General features: G+C 47.2%; 1 protein-coding gene across 1 annotated transcript; it reads right to left on the reverse strand.

The window, feature by feature from the left end:
* Positions 1 to 6,496: 6,496 nt before the first annotated feature.
* Btg2 (BTG anti-proliferation factor 2) lies at positions 6,497 to 10,365 on the reverse strand. Its single transcript, XM_076831373.1, has 2 exons — positions 10,150 to 10,365; positions 6,497 to 8,914 (listed from the first exon to the last, which is right to left on the reverse strand). Exons 1-2 carry the CDS (start codon positions 10,289 to 10,291, stop codon positions 8,580 to 8,582), a joined length of 477 nt encoding a protein of 158 aa, XP_076687488.1. The 5' UTR covers positions 10,292 to 10,365; the 3' UTR covers positions 6,497 to 8,579.
* Between the last annotated feature and the right edge of the window lie 11,797 nt (positions 10,366 to 22,162).

Below are 22,162 nucleotides of genomic sequence, written 5' to 3' on the forward strand. Positions count from 1 at the left end.
CACAAATGATTCATTGTACAGATTAGAAAACTGAGGCTCAGAAAGGGAAGGACTGGTCCAAGATGTCAAAGGCTGCATTACTAAGTTATTGTTGGCCCTGAAACTAGGCCCCCTATTTGCCAACTCCTGTGTCCACCTTGTAGCCAGCCTCCAAATCAACATTGGGAGGAAGGATCAGCATTTCATAGCTACGGTATCTATTCCTGTCTCCAGGGCCATGATCAGAGCTCTTACCTGGCAAGGCCCAGCCTTCTCTCCAGGTGATTACCCTCTGGGTAAACCCACTTAGGGAGTTAATTGATAACTAAGTCTCTCTCTGGAATTATGGAATTATTATTTAGAATGTGTCCACCCTTCTAAGTGACATTTACATTTCAATGGCAGGTGCCTTAAAGTCCTAAGAGCCTGCAAGGACTGTTTTCTTAAGAAGGTGCAATTAAGCCTGGCAAAATGATGCATACCTTGTGATCTCAGCAACTCAGGAGACTGGGACAGGAGGATCACAAGTTCAAGACCAGCCCCAGCAACTTAGCGAGACCTCATCTCAAAAAAATTTTTAAAAAAGGATAAATTTTAAAAATAGAAATAAAAACTAAAAAAGGATTGGGGATGTAGCTCAGTGGTAGAGTGCCCCTGGGTTCAATCCCCAAGGCCACTGGGGAAAAAAGGTGTAATCATAGACTACTAGTGAATACCAGCAGTTTTGAGCTGGAGGTCACAGGCCAATCCTGAATGAACTTGAATTCTTTCTTCTACAATCTGATCTAAATCCTTTTCATCTACCAGCCTCCACTTTCCATGACCTTGACATTCATTCTTTTGACCAGACCTACTAAAGATCAGACACTTTCTAAGGATAAGACACAGCTCAGGCGAGGTCCTGACCTATATTGGAGCTGTAGATTAAGGGTTGTAAGGAATAGGACACAGGTAAGAACTGAGCATTATGGGAAACCACGGGAAGTCCACCTATCCCAATCTTTGAAGGAAAATGTTATTGAAAAATTGCCTGGAAGAGATGGTCTGAAATCTTGAAGGCAAGACTTAACCAGGCAAAATCAGTGGGTAAGAGGGGTCAGAGAACTCCTGGAGCAAAGACCCAGTGACTGCAGTCCCAAGCATGGGTTAACAGGTACCAGTCCAGGGTGGGAGGGCTGCTTGTCTAATCCTCTAATACTCAAGCAGAGGCCCCTTGTATATCCTCAGTTCCACCAGGTACATGCCAGGATGCACCTTCTTAGAGATCACAGCCATGACAGCATGTCACAATATCCCCAGTACAAAACCTCACTCCTAGTGTGGGGTGGAGCAGAGACATCTCTGCCCCCATTCCTGCACACATCAGAGATCACACATTTAGGGACCTATTCAGATAATGTTTTGTTTGTTTGTATGTTTGTTTGATATTGGGGATTGAACCCAGGGGTGCTCTACCACCAAACCACATCCCCAGCCCTTTTTATTTATAATTTTGAGATAGGGTCTCACTGAGTGGCTAAGGCTGTCCTCGAACTTGCAATCCTCCTGCCTTCGGCTCCGTAATAGCTGAGATTACAGGTGGGCGGCACTGCACCTGACTACTATTTTTTAAAAAACACAAAATCCAATGTGGAACACTTTTAAAAACTTAGTTTCCATCATTAGGATTTGGGGAGGTATCAAATAAATGTCTGCATTTCAGATTTCTCTTGAAAAATTGCAATATCCTGGGATATGGTCTGCCATGATGACAGGGGGCCAGAGCTATGGAGCTGAAGCACTTTTCAGAAAAACTATGAGCTCACTTCCAGGTTCACTGCATCCTCTGTCCAGCTGTCTTCACTCTTGTGCTGCTGGGTCCCATCTCTCTCTCAGGGTACCCACTGAACTTTAAATGGCCCCTCCCTGAGGGTGCTGGTAAATAAAGTAGTTCTGGCTGCAACCAACCCACCTATTACCTCCTCTTATCTGATGTGCTCTAGGCAGCCTGTCTGGTTTACTGGACAAGGATTGAATTAAGACCCGTCCTTGTTTGTGGAACTGGGGGTGGGGAGTAGTAAAGCCAGGTCTCAGCAGGGAACCAAATAACTTGGTGTTTGGGAACCAGCCTCCTATCAAAACAGGGAAGAGGATTCACTTGCTGCACAACTAGGTAGCCTCTTAGACAGAGTTCCAACATTTTTCTTGCCAGCCCTGCAGATAAATGGTATGGAGAGGCCAGAGAGCTGGGCTTGCCTTTCTCCCCTTTTTCATTTATTTCTCTTCTGGGAAGAGATCTATTTGTGGGATGTGATCCCATAGATAGGCAGAGCTGAAGCCAGAAGTTGCTAGTGGAGAAATCCTCTCCCCACCCATTTTATGTGGACCTGAGCACGTAGCCCAGTTTGGTATTAATCCACAAGCCTACCAGCAGAGCCAAGAGGTCAGGTGCCTCAGGAGGACACTGTACATTTCCACAAGAAGGACAGAGATCAGTAGTGATCAGTTAACTTTCCTTCAACAGGCACTTACAGAGTTACTACTACAGGCGACATACGACACTAGCAAGAGCTGTGAACATTTTGAAACAAAGAACTGAAGAATCATTTTTCTAGAGGAGAGGCCACCAGCTGCTTGGATGGTGTTAACTGCAACCATTCTTGAAGGTGTTAGTAGGAACTATTACTCTATTTATTTATTTGGGTGCTGGACCTTGTTTTACCACTAAGTCACCACTCTCATCCCTATTAGGTTTAGTAATGGTTTTCTTCCAGTTATCCACAGCCATACATCCTTCATCTCAGGACCAGTTCCGAGCCATTGAGGAAATGAGGTTAACTTCTCTCTGGAGCAATAGTTTGCATTTATTGACATTTAATGTGCCAGGGGGTTAGGAATGTGATCCAGCACTTGCCCAGCATGCTCAAGACCCTAAGTTTGGTCTCCAGCATCATAAAAAACCAACAAACTAAAGCCAAAGTGCTAGAACTAGTCTAGGTAGTTTATGGATATCATTTAATCTTTACAACATTTTGAAATGGGTCCCTTTCTCGGTCCCATCTTACACTTGGAGAAACGGAGGCCCAATTGGTGACATGCCCCAGGTTGCTCAGCAAGGTGGTAGAGCTGTGATGCACCCTCGCAGGCTGCTCCACCAGAGCCTGGGGTCCTGACCTCCTGCAGGGCTGCCTCACTGAGCTTGGAGACTGAAAGCTTAGCAGGCAGGAGTCTGACCAGAGATTATTGCTCCCTTTTCCAGCTGAAATGACTTTCCAGTTGGACTAATTAAAAAGAATGATAATAATGGTGCTAAAATGCCCTCCAGGACTGCCCAGATAATGGGGATGATTTAGACTCAAAAGCTGAGGGAAAGGACAGAGGTCATTTCCATTAATTCAACCTCCCAGTTTCTAAGAGAGGAAAAGCTGGAGTGAGGGTTCAAACTCAGACAGCTAGTTGGGGGAATGAACCTAGACCCCACGCCATACATTCTCCCAGCCTCAAACTCTGCCGCACTTCATTAAGCCAGGGATGCTGGCGGCAGCCTGGAGGCGCGGAGCTTGAGTCTCCACTATCTTTCCTCACCAAAGGCCACTATAGCAGCCCATGCTAGACCTGCAGAGGTGGTTTCTTCTTTCTGGGGCTTGTTTGTTGCAGCATCAAGGACTCCCCCACCCAAAACTCTTTATCAGGAACTAGGATGGGCTCTTAATCTGCAGCTGCCAGGACCTTGTCTATGCTCTCTGGGGAAGTGCATTATCATGCCCCAACAGCTGAGTGAACAGGGGTTGCCAGCTGACACTGTTTACCCTGTAGGAAGCCTGAAGCAGAACAGACCAACCTAGACCTAGTCCCTGAACACAGGAAAGCCACCACCTGCTACTCCTCAAGCAGTCCCAGGGCCATGCCCCCGTCTAAGCCAGCTGGCCAAGAGGTACTGTCTGCCCCTACTGACGCTGATTAGATCTAAAATAAATAACACATTGGTCACAGAACCCTGTCATGTAAATTGAGGAACTATCAGTCTGCCAAGATCCTAAAGCAATCCCAAGACAAATCTGCCACGGAAGATACAGAGGGTAAGATGTCCCCTCAACCTCCAGACAGCCTTCCCTGAATTTTAGGCTCCCACTGAACACTGAAATGTTCTTCATTACTGGGCCTCTTAGGAAACAAGAAGAAGGAACCAGGCACAGTGACACACACCTGTAATCCCAGTATCTTGGGAGGCTGAGGCAAGGGGATCACAAGTTCTAAATCAGCCTCAGCAACTTAGTGAGTCCCTAAGCAATTTAGCAAGACTCTGCCTCAAAATTAAAAAGAGTTGAGGATGTGGCTAAGTGGTTAAGTGCCCCTGAGTTTAATCCCTGTTGGAGGGGGGAGCAAGATGGAGGCTGACTTTGTACTAAACTTTGTACCCAAAATAATAGCACACCAAGATGGGCAAAACTTACTAGACTCTAACCTTGTCCTTACATCCAAAAATGAATACCTAGGATATCTGTATTAGAAGCTACAAATGAAAAGGGGCTGTTCCTTGAAATAGCAGCCCCTTGAGCCAGATGCAGTGGTGAAAGTCTGTAATCCCAGCAATTTGGGATATGAAGGTAGGAGGGTCAAAAGCTCAAGGCCAGCCTCTGCAACTTAGTGAGAACCTGTAATAAAATAAAAGAGCTGGGGATTTAGCTCAGTGGCAAAGTATCCTTGGGTTCAATCCCTAATACTAAAATAAATTTAAAAATGCAAAATAAATTAACAACAGCCCCTTGATATGAGTGGACCCCCTATTTTATTTACGACACAGATGTCCTGGCCTCCTCCATCCCCAGCCCTTGTTCCCCTACTATTCTCATCCTATGTAAACACCACACCCAGCTCTTCTAATCTACCTCTGACCTAACACACTAGGACAAGCCACATGTTTGCTTCTGAGGGCCACAAAGGTATGAAATGAAATGTGGATGGGGTGGCACTGATCATGAATGAAGATGCTTAAAATTCAGTTTAAACACAGCCCATTTTTGTTCGAGGCTGAGGCAGGAGAATCAAATTTGCAGCCAGCCTCAGCAAATTAGCAAGGCCCTAAGCAGGTTAGTGAGATCCTGTCACTAAATAAAAAAAATAAAAAGGGATGGGGGTATAGCTCTCTGGTGAAGCATCCTCTCAGTTCAATCCCTAACACCAATAAAATAAAATAAAATGCAACCCATCTTTGGCCAAGAAAAAACTAGCCCAGGTCAAAAATGTGCCTGTAACCTCAGCAGGAACTGGGGCCTGTGTCAAAACCTCACAGGATGATAGACTGTTCTCATTTCCACATATAGCTCCTATGCCTATGGCCACAGGGAATTATAAATTGTTAACAAACCCTTGGCTCTCACATCAGCTATGCATCAGAAGTGGCCATTCTTTAGCTAACTCGTGGCATTGGCAATCTGCCACGTTTGGCTCCAGTGCATGGATTCCTAGGCCCAACTGCTCTTGTCTAATTAGGCAAGAATGGCAGGTAGCAAATGGCAGCTGCAAAGATGTGGTCATTCCCAGAGCCTTTACTGGGAACTACAAACAATCCTGCCCACCCCCGTGATCTCCACCCCTCATCCATAAGATAGGCAATATCTTATTCATTTTTAATATTTTCAGGGCTGCTTAGGACTTACTGACAATAGTTATGTGGCTCAGAATATTCAGGGGATGGGTTCTAGGAGCCCCTGCAGATACCAAGATTCATGAATGTTCAAGTCTCCTATATAAAATGGCATAGTATTTCTAAGGAACCTACACATATCCTCTGTATACTTTAAATCATCTCTAGATTATTTATAACACCTAATACAAGTTTAAGTGCTATGTATAATTGTTACACTGCATTGTTTAGGGAATGGCAAGGAAAACATGTCTGTACATGTCCAGTGTAGATGCAGTCACCATAGGTCTAACTACATAGTACACGAAGCAGATGTGAAGCAAACGATGCCTGAACAAGTACTAGAGACTGAAGATCTAAGAAAATGGGGAGGGGTTAAAGCAGGACGGGACTACACGTCATGGACTCAGCATCATACTATCATGTGGCAAATTCAAGTACTGATTTTGGAACATTCTGGATTTTTTTTTTTTTCTGATTAATTTCAAGCTGTGACTGAATCCGTGGATGTGGAACCCAGATATGAATGGCTAACTTTGCGTTTGCTGAATAAATGACCAAATGAAATTAAGGACTACCAAGAACTGGAGGCATAAGATGGAGACTGGCTAGACTAAGGAATGTTCAGACCAGAAGGACTGTGTTTCTTCTAGTGTTTTCTCATGGGACTGTGAAGGTACACACGAAAGATGGGAAGGAAGGAGCTACTTCCCAGGAAAGAGATGCTTGGAAATGGCCTAACTGCACACCTAGGTTTTCTTTTTATTCCGTCTACATGCTGCACATTTTCTCAATGCAACTGAAGAGAAATATGAAGAAACATAAAGGACTTGGACCTGAGAAGGAAATGCAAATCTGTATGGCAATTTTACCTTCTCTTCACCACAGGTCTTTATCTGCTACATTTTTATTAAAATAACAAAAAAAAAGTGTACATTTGTCCATAAAGCTATACATTCTTCCATATAAAAACATTATTATACAATTAGTAACCTTTGTCTTTTCTGTCTGAATAGCTTACAAATGCACTACTATTATTTTTACTTAATAGGAGAGACAGGTCTGCTCAACAGTCCAGCTCCAGATTGGGGTGGGAGGGTTGTTTTTAAAGTGAACATCAACAAGAAAAGAGAGAAAAGCATGAGACCAAGAGGCTGCTTCTAAAAAGGCAAGGACCTGTTTGCAGACAAGATGCAAGAACACAATCTGCAGTGATTCACAGCTTTGTTCCAACCCACAGGCCAGAAAATAGCTCTTGGGTCTATGGGCTGAGTTAACTTTAAAGCAATAAAGACTGGAAGCAGGGCCTGGCAAGGCAGCAGCAAGCTGGAGTGGAAAGGCAAGAATGAGTAGGGAGAGTGTTTGGTAAATAGCACCTTTGAGTCAAAATTGAATAGTTAAATTCAGGGAAGGGGATTAGCAGGCAGTCAGGAGGGAAGCATGGGATAGAGGAAGGAAGAGGGGGAACGGGAAATCTTCACTTAGGGGCAACAGCAGGAGGAAACCAGGTTGACCAGATGCTCTAGCTCTGTCCTTCTTAAGGTGATTCGATTTGGGAAACTTGAGGTCTTCTGAAGAGCCCTCCTTAATCACTGAGAAACTGAAGGAAAGAGATTTTTTTCCCAGTGCAGTTTTCCATTTTTCTCCAACCCAGAAAAGTAAATATTGCACAAGTCTACAGACGAATTTGGATTTTACTATGAGGCAACAAATTCTCCCACAGGTGCTCTGAGCACCAGGGAGAAAAAAATGCCCAAGGTTTGGCTTTTAGTGTCAGCCCTGCAAGAATACCAAGTAGTCCTGCAGAGCACGGGCATCCTTCCCTTCAGCTGAGGAGAGGGGAGGGATGGTTCTCTAAACCTACTAGGGTACCAGGGGTGTTATGAGCCAGTTCTCCAAAGCCTCCTGGGGCATATTGCACAGTGATTGAGAACTCTTGTCCTAGAAAATAGGATAGCCTGTGACCCAACCAGAAGGGGAGAGGACAGGAGGGCAAGAGAGGAGTGTTGTGCTTTAAAAAAGGCAGTATTAAAAGGACCTGAAGTTCCCTGTAGCTTTTGAGCCACCTTTCAAAGGAATAATTGTAGCAGCATCAGGACTCTCATGTGGTTCCAAAAAGAAGGGTTTTGGCCAAAAAACATCCCCAGTGGATACTCTTTGGGTCCCAAAATTCCATTGCAAATCACCCCCAAATCATTTGCCACACATACACACAAAGCAGCACACAGCAAAGCAAAGGTTTTGTGCAGAGTTCCCTTCCATCCTAACCCCAAAGACCTCCAACCCCAGCCTTAGCATCCCCTCCCGAAGGAGAGAGAGGAAAAAAAAAAAAAAAAAAAGCTTTAGATTCCTAGCTGTGAAACAACCTCTACAGGCCCCAAAGGTAGAATCAGAAAGGAGTCATGATTTCTGAGAAAAGCTGCTTAGAACAGAAGGAATAAGGAGAGGCCTTTTCACTCTGCCCAGATCTCATTAGAAAAATAAGACATTAGGCAACATAGTATTATCAAAGTCCTAGCTTGAAGGCCCCTGAGAGAAAGGAACCAGGAATTCAGGTGACCCAGCTGGGAGGAGAGATCCTGACCTCTCATTCACAGGTGCTAACCTTGCTTGCTCCCTCTTCTACCTCCTGGGATGCCACCAAGCTTCTTCCTCTCCTTGGCTAGGTCTATCCCCCAACCACTCCCGTCCCATAAGCAGACACTGGCTCACAGATTCAAACACACAACAGTTATCTCCAAAGGCACCTGGGGAGGCCACTTCCAAGCAGCTCCCTTTAAGGATTTTTTTCTTTTAAAAAATCTTTTGGTTTTTTTTTCTCTTTTCTTAAAAAAAAATAATATATATAATATATATATATATATATATAAATAGCTCTTCATTTAAAAATACAGTTCCCCAGGTTGAGGTATGCGGTGGCCTGTTGTCATGGCGAATGAGTACAGTAGAGTGCCAGGGTGGGGGCAGCAGGGATCTAGCTGGAGACCGCCATCACGTAGTTCTTGGAAGGGCTGCTCCTGCCCAGCATCATTTGGTTTTTGCAGGTGAGAAGGCCGTAGGAGGCAGCCACCGAAGGCTCCTCATACAGGACACAGATGGAGCCATCCTCCCCTATGCGATAGGACACCTCGTAAGGGTCCACCCACAAGGTCAGCTCGCTGGGCAGCAGGCTATGCAACTGGGGCTGGCTGAGTCCAATCTGACTGGCCACCTTGCTGATGATGGGGTCCATCTTGTGGTTGATGCGAATGCAGCGGTAGCCAGAGCCTTTGGATGGCTTTTCTGGAAACCAGTGGTGTTTGTAGTGCTCTATGGAGAGGGAAGAGAGAGATGCCTGGTTAAATTTGCTGGGTGGTAGATATTACAAGCTGGGAAAGTGGGTGAAGGGACAGGAGGAGCGGAAGAGGGCCAGTGGCAATTTCAAGTAAGAGAGGTAGTTTCTCTTATGTTCTGAGAGACCCCTTAGCCCCTCCCAGGACAGGAGTGTATGTGCTAAAAGAGGATCCCAGAGCTCTAGAATACTCTCCAATGGCCAAATGTATTGCTTTTGGCACACCCCCAGTATAAGGAAGGAAGGGTGTGACTGGGCTGGCATGTCCAGGCAGGGTCTACGGGGACCTGTGTGTGAGCAGAAGTTTCAGAGCCACAAAAGCTATCAACATTGTGAGGCCCACAACAAGATCTCCGGCCCCCATCCTGTGCCCAGTGGGCCCCATGCCTCCTTCAGAAGAGTCACACATCCTTAGCAGTGGCTGGGGGAGTAAAAAAATGGATTGTTTTGACGAAGCAGCTGTGTTTGGCAGAAGGCAGGTCCTGTGCGGGCACGTTCATAGATGACTATCTCTGTCTAAGACCGCCAGCCAACAGGCTAGAAACAGCTGGGAGGCAGGTCTCTCCCCAGCCAGCCAGAGGCTGCTTATCTCTACTCAACCTCTCAGTCTCACGCCCGCCTCCCCAACACAACAGGGCCTGGAGCAGTTACTAGCTACAATAGGTGGCAGATGGCTAAGAGGGACCAAAGAGAAATACAAAGAGGGCCCAGATTCTAACTTCGAGGGAGTTAACAACCCGCAGACCGGACGGGCGCAGCGAAGGCCCGCAGGGCCCAAAGCGTGGCTGGGCCTCCAAGTTGTTAAGAAGGCTCAATTATGCATAAGGACCCCTCGGTTGGGGGGCTTTACCGCCCGCAGCACCCCTGGTGGGTTCTCCAGGTCTCCAGGGTCCAGTGAGGGAAATGAACCTCCACTCAGACGGCAGGTTTCCCTTCTTCCGGGTAGAGCCAGAGACTCGGGATAGCACTCCAGGAAAGGGTCTTCGCCCCGGGGACGTGGAGGGGCGCGCTCCATCGGAACCACCTCAGGCCAAGTCCCAAGCTCAGAGCCAGGGAGGGGAGACCAGACCCAGGAGGCAGGGAGCTGTGTCGGGGAGGGACAACCGAATCCTGGAGCCGCTCCTTTGGGGGTCCTGACGCGGGAGGGGGAAAGACGCCCCAGGCAGGGAAGAGATGGATCCCCTGTGACGCCAGCCCCTCCGTCGGTGCTCACCTGTTAGTGCCTCCTGGAGCGCCCCACTGAAAACCTTAAGTCTCTGCTCGCTCACGCAGCCCCGGGTCCTCAAGAGGCTGGAGAGGAAGCCCACGGCGGCGGCGATCTCCGGGAGCATGTCGGTGCTCTTCCCGTGGCTCATGTCCTGCGCGGCTCGGGGAGCAGGGAGAGGTCTCTCGTGGGAAGTGCCAGTTCTCCGAGATCCGCTCGCCGGGCCCAGGCTCAGGCTCTGCCCGGACTTTCCCCGGACCGCGCCTTTCATACTGTTCGCGGAGGTGGGGGAGCCGACGGCGGCGCCCATTGGCCACGGCCAGCGGATGGGGGCGGGCCCTCCGCCGCCCCGCCCCGCCCCGCCAGCGCGCGGCAGCTCGCCCCCGCCCGCCCGGCTGCCGCCGCCGCCTCCCCCGCCTCGCCGGCGCTGAGGTCATCGCCCGCTGACGTCAGTGCTGGGAACCTGCGCTGGGCTCGGGAGCCGGGAGCCGAGGGAGGTGTGCGGAGCGAGCTAGCGCCGCGAGGGGGCCGAGAGTGCTCGGCTGAGAAAAGCAGCGTGCTGAGTGGTCCGCTCGGGGCATGTCCGGACTGGCCTCGCCGCCCACCCAGGCCCGGGCTAAATGCCACCTCCCCCTGGAAGCCTCAATTGCTGCGGCCTCTCCCAAGAGGTCCCCTTTTTTTGATTGCCACAGCGCTTTCCAGCTACACACACAGTCAGAACCACTCACTCGGGCCTCTTGTCACCATTCTGTCGCGTTGCCGTGTTTCTTTCTTCTTGTGGTAGTGGAAATGGAAACCAAGAGCTCTCTATCACCGAGCTACACCCCCAGCCCTTTTTATTTTGAGTCTCTCAAAGTTGCGGAGGCTGGCCTCGAACCTCAGCCTCCCGGATCGCTGGGATTACCTGCATGCGCCCCCACACCCAGCTTCCCGTTTTTCTTAACTAGTCCGAATGGGATCCTCTTGGCTCTTCAGCAATGAGGACGATATTCTGTTTTCTTCCATAACATTCCCACCTCCCCCGACAAGTTCTGCTCATCCTCTTCAGCAATGTTTTTTTTTTTTTTTTTTCCTCCCTGCATAAAAACATCCAACTTTCATTACTTGGTGCGCAGGGGTGGGGTTTTCAGGAGTTTTCTGTCCACTCGGGTCATTTTCCCAGTTCTCACTTTTCCTTTAAGGGCTCTGAACTGTACGCAATTTTCTATCCACTCCCTCCTCCTGCCCCTCCCCTCATTCCGCCGCTTCCTTCCTCTTCGCGGACCCAGGCGTTGGTGAACGCTGGTACTGGCTCCTCGCGGGAGGGAAGCTGGCCTCAGGTTTCCTTCTCCACCCTCCCAGCCCGCCGCCATCACGGGCACTCTCGGTGTCGTCGGTTGAATGGAGCCACTTCCAATCCCCGTCCTAACACAAGATCGGGCACACACAGATGCCCATATTTGTTCAAGGAGTCAAACCCAGCGGCCTGCGTGAATTCCGGTTTTCCTTGAAACCCAGGCGGCCTTCTGGTCCTTCCCCGGACACAGTGCCCCAGCCCTCTCTGCCTCCCTCCCTCCTGCGCCACCTCTGGATCCCTCCCTGTCCTTTCCCCCCCTCCATCTCCTCCTCTTCCTTTTTCTCCCCTTTCCTTCCCCAGGGAGATCCTATTCACACAGACCCTTTTGATCTTGGCTTTTCTACAGTGGACCTTCATTTCTACCTAGTTGTGTTCTTCCATCTTGCTCCTCTTCCTACCTGATCTGTCCCTCCCTGTGAATGTCCTCAAACAGACTCCCCTCCTGATCTTCATTTCTGCCAGAGATGCCTGCTATTTTTCTAGTCATTGCACCCAGAGAACTCAGACCTGTTTTTAGCTTCCCCCTTACTTCATTTCTCAGACCCCATCCCAGAATGGGTTGCTTCTTCATACCTAGATGATGGCAGTGGACTCTGTCCAGTCCCATCCACAAAACCTTCCTCCTCTCCATTGGTAGAGTGGCCTTCCTGAAGAATTGTACAGACTTGCTCTTCTCTTTGTTCTATCATCTGAGACAACTCCTCTCCCATTTCTCCACTATATTAAGTCTGCACTCCTTATCCAATAATTAAGACCTTCTGTAATTTAACCCCACTTGCCTTTTTAGGTTTCTGCTACTTTATGCTCTAGGTCACTGTCCTGTAAGTATCACAGCAGCTCTGTAGCCCAGATGCCTCAGCATTCTGCCTATGATCCCCATCTTTGAGCTGGGTCCCCAGGCCATGCATGTTTGAGCACTCCTGCACCATGGCTCACATCCTTATCTCCTGGATACCTCTCTGCCATCTTCCACCAGTTTTTTGTTTGGGTTTGATTTGGTTGCTTTTGTTTATGTTTTTTGCTACTGTGGAGTGAACCCGAGCGATGCTCTGTCACTGAACTACATTTCCAGCCCTTTTTACTTTTTATTTTGAGACATGGTTTTGCTAAATTAATGAGGCTGGTCTTGAACTTTCGAACTTCCTGGCCCATTCTTCTGAGTTGCTGAGATTACAGGTGTGCGCAACCACACCCACCTTAGAGTTTGAAATTTTATCCCAACAACAGTTTGAAATTTTGTCCCAACAACAGTTTGAAAGTTACATGGAAACAGGTTACGATGCTCCTAAAGCCCACATTTTCAGAACAATTCAGATTTCAAATATTATTCTCTACTCTTCATATAACTAATCAAAATGCCCTGGACTTCTAACGTTGTCACACTAAACACATCCTTTAGATGGCTTCTTCGCTGACTCCTCCCCACAAACTGGCTTAGGCCAGATGAGACTATTACCTTGGTTTACTAAGGGGGAAGTTTCTTTTTGTTTTTGTTTTTTAAACAGGAAACAGCACTGAATAGGAAAAGATAACCTAGAGGTGCATCAAACCAAAGAGACAGGTGTCATCAAGTCCAGATTTGACCAATGTTAACCACCAAGGAAGTCAACAAAATAAGTCAGAGTATAAGCATCTGTACAGGATTGTTCAGGACAGAAATCTGAATGCACTTAACATCTTCCTGGATGTGTCTTTGACCAGGATCTTGTGTTCCTGGCCTGACATCCCACATCCAGAATTAATGGAAAGGTCCGGGCTAGTAGCTCAGTGGTGAAGCACATGACTTGCATGCAGAAAGCCCTGGGTTCAATCCCCACCTATAAAAAAAGGCAGAAGTGATGGGGGTAAATGTTTTTTTTTGACAAACCATGACCTATTTTTTGCCTTAGGAAATAGATTTTTCTGTGTTTATGTAAACGTTTATATCAATCACTAGGCCACGCAGTGAGTTCTCAGTAGAGTCAGGACTGGATAAAATTTGCTGCCTACATATATGATGTCCTTTTCTTGTTTTAGACCACAGAATTCCTGGGCTCTCATTACCATAGCCCAAGCTCCCATGTAGGCCCACAGAGCTGCCATTCCAGATGATGATGCAGTGAATGGGGCAATATCCCAAATGTGGGGGACAGGAGCAGGAAGATTATAAACTCCATCTCCATACCCATAGGTCAGGACATCTTAGGTCCTCACCTAAAGTTTCTGAACTTTGTATAAGGCAGAGATAACTCAAAAGAACTAGAGGCGGCAGCGGCAGCTCCTCCTCCTCCTCCTCCTCCTCCTCCTCCTCCTCCTCCTCCTTCTTCTTTTGTACCTGGGATTGAACCACTAAGCCACATCCCCAGCCCTTTTTTATGTTGAGACAGGGTTTCACTAAGTTGCTGAGGCTGGCCACAAACTTGTGATCCTCCTGCCTGAGCCTCCTGAGTTGCTGTGATTACAAGCAAGTGCCACTGCACCAGGTTTCTTCTTTTCTTTCTACACACAAATTCAGGAAGAGGGAACTTTATTTATCCCACACCCAAAGTTCCAAGTTGTAGGTGAATACAAAACCTTTATTTTATTTTATTTTTAAATTTTTTTTAGAAAGAGAAAGAGAGAATTTTTTAATATTTATTTTTTTATTTCTCGGCGGACACAACATCTTTGTTTGTATGTGGTGCTGAGGATGGAACCCGGGCCGCACTCATGCCAGGCGAGCACGCACCGCTTGAGCCACATCACCAGCCCAAAACCTTTATTTTATTGAACCCAGTGCCTCATGCATGCTAGGCAAGCACTCTACCACTGAACCACAACCCCAGCCCCTAGATTTCAATTTGTGCCTCATCTAGGTCATGAACTTGGATTTTATGTGACCCCAGACCCACTGACCCTTCTGGTCCTGTTTCCCCTCTAGCCCATTTGCAACCCCACCTGTGTGAGCCACCCAAGAGTGGCCACAGCATTTCAAACTCTCCTCAGACCAAATTCCCACCCAGAAAACCGGGTCCCTTTCCTGGTCTCTACACTGTTCTTGCCTATGGAGACATCACTTCCTGGTCAGGAGCAACTAGATCATTGTATGGGATTTCTATCTTCCCCAGAGCCCTGTGGGGTGAATGGGGACTTGGCTTGGTTGTCAAGCTTACCCCCTAGTTTTCTGACGGCACATAGGAAGGAACCTGAGGTTGAATGAGGCAGATCTATAGGCAGAGGCTGGGCTGAGATATTCTGGGAGAATTGACATCAGCTCTCCAGCACAGAGCTGTGAGTGATGTTGGTCACTGTGGCTGGGGGGCAGTCAATCTATTTGAGTGAGTGTACATACTAAAATGTGTCCACGTGCTTTGAGTTTGGTGGATGGGAAGGAATATGGATATGTATTTGCAAATGTTAATATGTACTTTATGGGTGTCTGCTGAAGACCACCCTGTGCAATGTGGGTGTTTTATGGGGTGTGCATTTTGGCATGGTACATCTGCGTGTGGCTGCAGTAGATGTTAATTTGATCTTTCCTCTTTTCAGACATTATTGGTGATGACCTTGCTGTGTTGCCCAGAGTTAGTAAGAAATATCCCCCAGGGAGGACCAGAGGCCTCTTCATCACTTCCTAACCAGAATGAAAATACTGCTAAGTCCATTCATAATTTTTCTGCATCAGGACCTCTTTTAGGCTTCCCTGTCACAAAGATGCATCCAAGATCAACACTAACCCACCTCGTGGGAGTTACTCTTAAGAATAACTGGGGGTTGTGGCTGTGGCTCAGCCATAGCGCACTTGCCTGGCATGTGTGAGGCACTGGGTTCGATTCTTAACACCATATGTAAATAAATAAAATAAAGTTCTATTAACAAATAAAAAAAGAAAAAAAAAAAATTTTAAAAAAAAGAATCAATAATGCGCCTGGCACAGTGGTACACACCTGTAATCCCAGAGACTCATGAAGCTGACTCAGGAGGATCCCAAGTTCAAAGCCAGTCTCAGCAATTTAGGAAGCCCTAACAGTTTAGCAAGACCCTGTCTCTAAATATAAAATAAAAAGGGCTGGGGATGTGACTCAGTGGTTAAGCACCCCTGGGTCAATCCCTGGTACAAAAAAAAAAAAAAAAAAAAGAATCAATAACAGAAGCCAGGCATAGTAGCACAGGCCTGTAATACCAATGACTCAGAAGACTGAGGCAGGAGGATTGCAAGTTCCAGGTCAGCCTCAGCAATTTATCAAACCTCTGAGCAATTTAGCAAGACCCTAAATCAAAATTAAAAATAAAAAAGGGCTAGAAATGTAAGTTGGTGGTAAGGTGCCTCTGCGTTTGATTCCAAAAAAAAAAAAAAAAAAAAAAAAGAATAACAGGCAAAAAGAATTACAAACACCTGTAATCCCAGAAAGACTTGGGAGCCTAAGGCAGGAGGATTGCTAGTTTGACGTCCACCTCAGCAAGTTAGTGAGACCCTTTCTCAAAATAAAAAATAAAATGGACTGGTGATGTGACTCAATAGTAAAGTAAATAATAATAATTTTAATAATAATAAATAATAATAATAAAGTGCCTCTGGATTCAGTCCCTAATACCAAACCAAACAAAACAAACAAAAAAATTTCCTCTCCCCCAAGAAAAAAATACAAGAATATCTGATAGCACTTGTTCTGCATTCCTGTTGGGCACAACTGGTTTCTCAGAGAGTATGTCCTTCAGTTCACCCTAGTCCTCAGCATTCCCTACAACTTCCCTGTTGGGGCCAAGTGTAGTTGCCATTTATTGTGGATATATGCTGGGGTTATTACTATTATTATTTTTATTACAATTAATATTCACATATATCATCTACTTTGATCCTGGAGGGATTTGAATTTGCTTCTCCTAGTAGTTTGGAATTTATTCTCTATCCTGATAGAGAATGACCCCAACTTTTCTACTATGCTCCCAACTCTTTTTCTTTTTAATTAAGAACTGAACATCTTTGAAATAATTTTCTGTTATTTTGATCTGAACATGAAACAAATCAAGATACTTCTTTCCCTGCTTCATATTTCTTTCTGTGTTTCAATATCATTATCCTTCTCTTCTTGCTTTAAGGCTAAGTATGGTGGCACACTCCTGTAACCCCATCCACCTGAGAGGCTGAGGCAGGAGGATTGCAAGTTCAAGACCAGGACAGGCATGGTAGCCTACACCTGTAATCCCCGCAGCTCAGGACACTGAGGCAGGAGGATCATAAATTCAAAGCAATTTAGCAAGGTCTTTAGCAACTTAGTGAGACCCTGTCTCAAGATTTCTTTTTTTTTTTTTTCAAAGGGATGGGGATATAGCTCAGTTGGTAGAGTGCCTGTCTCACAAGAACAAGGCCCTGGGTTCAATCCCCAGCACCAAAAAATAAATAAATAAATAAATAAATAAATAAATAAAATGATGGCACACTGGGAATATGGCTCAGTGGTTTAGTGCCCTGGTTCAATCCCCAGTACCAAAAACAAACAAATCATTAAAAATAAAAAGGAGGGTTGGGGTTGTGGCTCAATGGTAGCGCACTTGCCTAGCATGTGTGACGCATTGGGATCGATTCTCAGCACCACATACAAATAAATTAAAAAATAAAGGTCCATCAACAACTAAAAAATATTTAAATAAATAAATAAAAAGGAGCTGGGGATGTAGCTCAGTGCTAATGGAAATAACCCCATTGGGCTCAATCCCCACAACCATTAAAAGAGGAGGAGGAGAAGGAGGAGGAGGAGGAGGAAGAGGTGGGAAGGGAGGGAAGGAGGGAGGGAGGGAGGGACAGAGAGAGAGAGAGAGAGAGAGAGAGAGAGAGAGAGAAAAGAAGGCCATGAGATGAAAAAAGATGCCTGCATGGGTGTTGGTGGGGTGCAGGAGCAGGAGAGGCCTGAGCCCAGGGTTTAGGATGAGCTCAGTTGCTCCCTTGGGTACTGATGCTTCCTCAAACAGTGGCAGAAGCCTCCCAGGGGCTGGATCTTCAGTCACTGAGGACTGACCAGGGAGGGGGCCAAGGATGTAGGGCAGAATGGACCTCAGAGAATGGCGTTTAAGAAAAGTGTCCGAGAACAGGACAGACTGGGTCCTTCCGCCTAGACGTGAGGGTGTGGGGAATGGCGGTAAAACAGGTTCCCCTTGATAGGCTTCCAGGGACCACCAGTTTTAGTTAATGCCAGATGGTGGAGAGAGTGCCTGCAGGGGTGGGCAGTGGGAGTTGGAGCAGCAGAGGGCACCCCACACTGTGTGGAGGGGACATTCGCCTGCTGACTCTGGGAGTGTAGGAAGCAGGTAGGGGACGGCATTGACTCCCTGACTGAACCTCAGAGATGAAAACTGAACTCAGGGTCCCAGCAAAGAATCACGACTCCGACTTGAGACCCAGTGTGCTGGAGAGGGCAGGGAAACAAATCAAGAAGCCACTTTTGCTGGGGGGGGGGGCGGGGGGGGGCGGGGGGGGCAGCCACTGCCTTAAAGACTGCAGGGTGAACTCCACACCTTGAGGCCACAGGGCCTCCAGGGATCCCTAGCTCAGGCTCCAAAGCCTGCTTGGCGCTACCCAACCCCCTTCCCCTTCCCATCTCTCTGTCCTGTAGGCTTCCTCAGCTGGCTCCGCAGCCACCGGGAGGGAGGTGCTGGAAAATGTCAGGAACTCATCAAGCTTGTATCAAGGTGGACTGCATGCCAGGCCCATGCAGGGAGGACATCTGCTCACCCAGAGGCGGGCATTCCCCTGAGGGATGCTTCTCACCTGTGCCCCACTGACCCACTAGAGTCTAGGCAGAGGAATTCCTAGGCAGAAGAATGTCCTGGGTTTCCTAGGAAGGAAGGCCGCAGAGGGCACATGAGGGGACAGGGTGTGAATCAGAAATGTGGCAGGAGCTGGGGGAGGGGAGGGAGACACCAACAGATGGCCAGACCAGTATTTGGCTGGAAAGTTCCCTGGTCCTTTTTGCTTCTGTGACTCCCTATGTGTATCATGGGAGCAAAAGGATGGACACTATCTGCTAAAAGTCTGTCATCCTGGAGTCCCCCCCCACCCCCCCCACCCCCCCCCAAGAATGTGACCTCCCACACCTTCCCCCTGTGGGCCTTCTCCAATGGTACTAGAAGGTGTGACCGAAAGTGCCGGAAACTCAACTGGGGAACACATGGACTTGGGGAGAGCAGCAGATCTGAAGCTGAATTTATTGCCTCTTTCCAAACTTAGTGGACAGACATGTTGTAAACCTCCTAATCCTCACTCCCAGGGGCCCAGGAAGAACCCGCTTCATCTCCAGACAGAAAACAAGAGAAGAGGCCCAGAGACTGGTGGACCTTGCCCAGATGTTGCTTTGGCGGGGGGGGGGCATAATAGGGCTCGGCCTCCTGGGGCTGTCTGGGGCAAACAGCTGTGATAGCCAAGACCTCTGGGGGCAGGGGCTGGAGTGGGGAGGAAGACGGAGCCAGAAAGGCAGACACAGGGAATCTGAGGAAGGGCACTGCAGCTTCCCACCTCCGGCCTCCTGGCTCCAACCTGAGGTATTTCTTTCCTGCACCATGCATGGGCTTAGGTCCAGGGAGGCCAAGCATTTGATCCATGTGGGTCAGGAAGGAACCTGGAGAGGAAGAGAGATGGCCGGACTGGGAGTCGCCTTCCCAAGCCTCAGTTGGCTTATCTGTAACAAGAGAGTGTCAGGCCAGGAGATTCAGCCGGGCTCTTCCTTCATCTGTTATCTGTGGTCTACATTGGCAACTTCTTGGGCCCCAGTAGAATATATGATAACCTGCCATGGAGAAAGAAATCTCCAGATAAGGTGACAGATAGAGGAGGCCTATATCCTGAGCCAATCTCCCATATCTAATTAGGGGGCCAGTCTTGCCAACTATCATTTTGAAATAGCTTCTGCTTGGTCCCCAAGCCACAGGCCATTAGATCTTTCTGGGCCTCTCTGTTCCCCTTCATGTCCTTTCCTCAGTCCATACCCTGCTGTCAGAGCTCCTAAACTACAGATCTATCCTGTCTCTGTCCTGCTTAAAAACCTTTGCAGGTGTGGTGGCACATGAGCCAGGAATCTCAGTGATTCAGGAAGCTGAGGCAGAATGATCACAAATTTGAGGCCAGCCTGAAGCAGTTTCTTGAGACCCTCGGTAATTTAGCGAGACCCTGTCTCAAAATAAAAAAAAATAAAAAGGGCTGGAGATGTAGCTCAATGGTAAATCACTCCTGGGGCCAATCCCACTACCAAAAACAAAAGACAAAGAAAAAACTTTGCAGTCTCCTTAAGCGGTGGAAGTTAGCTCTCAGTTTGGCCTTCGGGCCTTCATAATCTAAACTCAGCCCCATTCCCAGTGTTTCTCAAACACATGCTTTGCACGTTACACTTTCCTCACAGTATTTGCTCTGCCTGGAATTCTCATTGTCCACTTCTTCACCTGTCCCAAAGCCTTCTTTCTGATCCTTCAAGACCTGGCTGCTCAGTTGCCTCTGTGTGAAGCTTTCCTGGATTTACCACCCTCTGCTCCCCATTGGAATTAGCCTCTCTCTCTTTTTTTTTTAAGCCTCTTTTTCTTCTGTGTGCTCAAAAACCCTTGTTTGTAACTCTGCAAGTCCTATGAGGTCATATCCTGGAGTTATACTTTATGGTATAGACCTGAGATTGTGAGTCCTTGAAGTCCTGGTTATACATTTGTTCTTCAGTGCCTAGCACAAACCTTGGGGCCACCACTCAGTGGGTATTTAGTGAACCTTTATTGCAGATGGTTGAATTAATAATCTCTATGCAAGTGATAGAGAAAGAAAGAAAACATTATCCTTCCTATATTACTGAAGGAAAATAAGGTAGCTATCATTGATGGGCCTGTAAGGAAAGTCTCTTAAAAGGCACCAGGGTGGGGACCTGGGATGTAGCTCAGAAAGAGGCCCTTGGTTCTATACCCAGCACTTCAACACACACTGGATGTGTGTTGACAAAGATGACAGGCTGGGAAAGAGTGGAAAGGATTCTAAATCCTACCTTATGCATCCCCTCCACTAAGAATCCGGTTGTTGGTGTTGGTGGTCTCACTAAATTAAGAATGGGTATAGCTGGGCGCAGTGGCACAAACCTGTAATCCCAGGGGCTCAGAGGCTAAGGCAGGAGGACCACAAGTTCAAGGCCAGCCTCAGCAGTTTAGTGAGGCCCTAAGCAACTTAGCAAGATCCTGTCTCAAAACAAAACATAGAAATCGCTGGGGATGTGGCTTAGTAGTTAAGCATCACTGGTTTAATCCCTAGTACCAAAGAAGAAAAAGAAGGAGAAGGAAAAGGAGAATTTGAACTGATTTCTAATTCATTTACTACTTTGTGTGGCTCAGTGCGTGTGCCTTGGAGCCACACTGGCCAGGTTCAAATCCTAGCTGTGCTATCTTAAGCAAGTTATCAAAACTCTTTGTGTATCTACTGAGTAAGGCTAATAGTTGTTCTTACCTTGAAGACTTGTAGGAGTATTAAATGAGTTTATAGTACTTAGAATGATGTCCAGCACATGGTGGTGTCCAGTAGGTGTTAACTATTAGTACTTGTGATCTATACTCTGTTTCCTTCCAAGAAGAATTTGAGGCAGCATAAGATATTAAATCATAGACAAAAGATAATTATGTGTGTTTATATTATATTAAATATTAGAAATTACTTAGTAATAGGAAGGAGAGAAAGATAGGTATTTGTTTGTTTGTTTGAATTAAACCCCTAAATTTGCCTCTGAGCTTCCAGGAAGCCAAGGCAAAAAGGGACCATAGAGTCTTGGGGGGTGGTTTACTGGGAATTGAACCCAGGGGTGCTTTACTACTCGTGCTTCAGCCTCCCGAGTGGCTGGGATTGCAGGCATGCACCACCGAGCACAGAAGTACAATTTTTACTGTGAAATACTAAAACATCCTGCCCTCCACATCTACACATTCTTCAACATGGGATTGTGGTGTGAATCCCTAAGTTGGAATTTTGGAGCCAAGGATTCTTTTTTTATTTTTATTTTGTTGTTGTTGGAGCCAAGGAATCTGAAGTTATTCTCAATTAGCATTTAGTGTCACCCTCAGTGGGCTTAACCCTTTAATGAGAGCACATAATGACAACAGGAATAAGCAGAATCAGGATAATGACTGGGATAATAGGGAGCAGCAGCTCTAAGCTTCCTTCTATCTTCAGCTCAGGGTTTCCTTCCCTCGCTCTGGGCTGGGGACCTCCCTTAGGTTAGGGGTTGAGCCCTGCTGAGTCAGAAATTGCCAGGTGTCCCAGGTGGTTTCCCTGAGGCCCTGGCTGTGTGGGGAAGCAAGGTAGCTACTGGGGCAACTGCTCATGGGATTTTGCAAAGACTGGGCTTCCAGATTCAGAGCAGAATGGTGATCTTCGTGGGGAGGATCAGCTCCTAAAAAGATCACAACTCCCTGCCCCCAGCTTCTGCATTTAAAGAGGAATCTATTAAAAGTCTAGGAAGACCCCTGGCCCTACCCCTCCAGCCTGACACTAGGCTTAGGAGGAGCTGCTCCATCTTTGCTTAAGACCTTCATCCATGCAGGTGTTTTGGGCCCATCTCATGGAATTCTTTGGGAGGCTGGGAGGTTTGGGTGATGGTTAGAAAGGGCTAAATTACTATGCAGAAGAAAACAGGAGGGTCGTGTATTTTTGCTCCTAAGAGGAAGAGCCAAAAGAGGAAAAGGAAATGAGACCTCTAAGAGCTCCACTAGCACATGGAC

Source organism: Callospermophilus lateralis, chromosome 13 (genome assembly GCF_048772815.1).
Source record: "Callospermophilus lateralis isolate mCalLat2 chromosome 13, mCalLat2.hap1, whole genome shotgun sequence".
Taxonomy (NCBI): Eukaryota; Metazoa; Chordata; class Mammalia; order Rodentia; family Sciuridae; genus Callospermophilus; species Callospermophilus lateralis.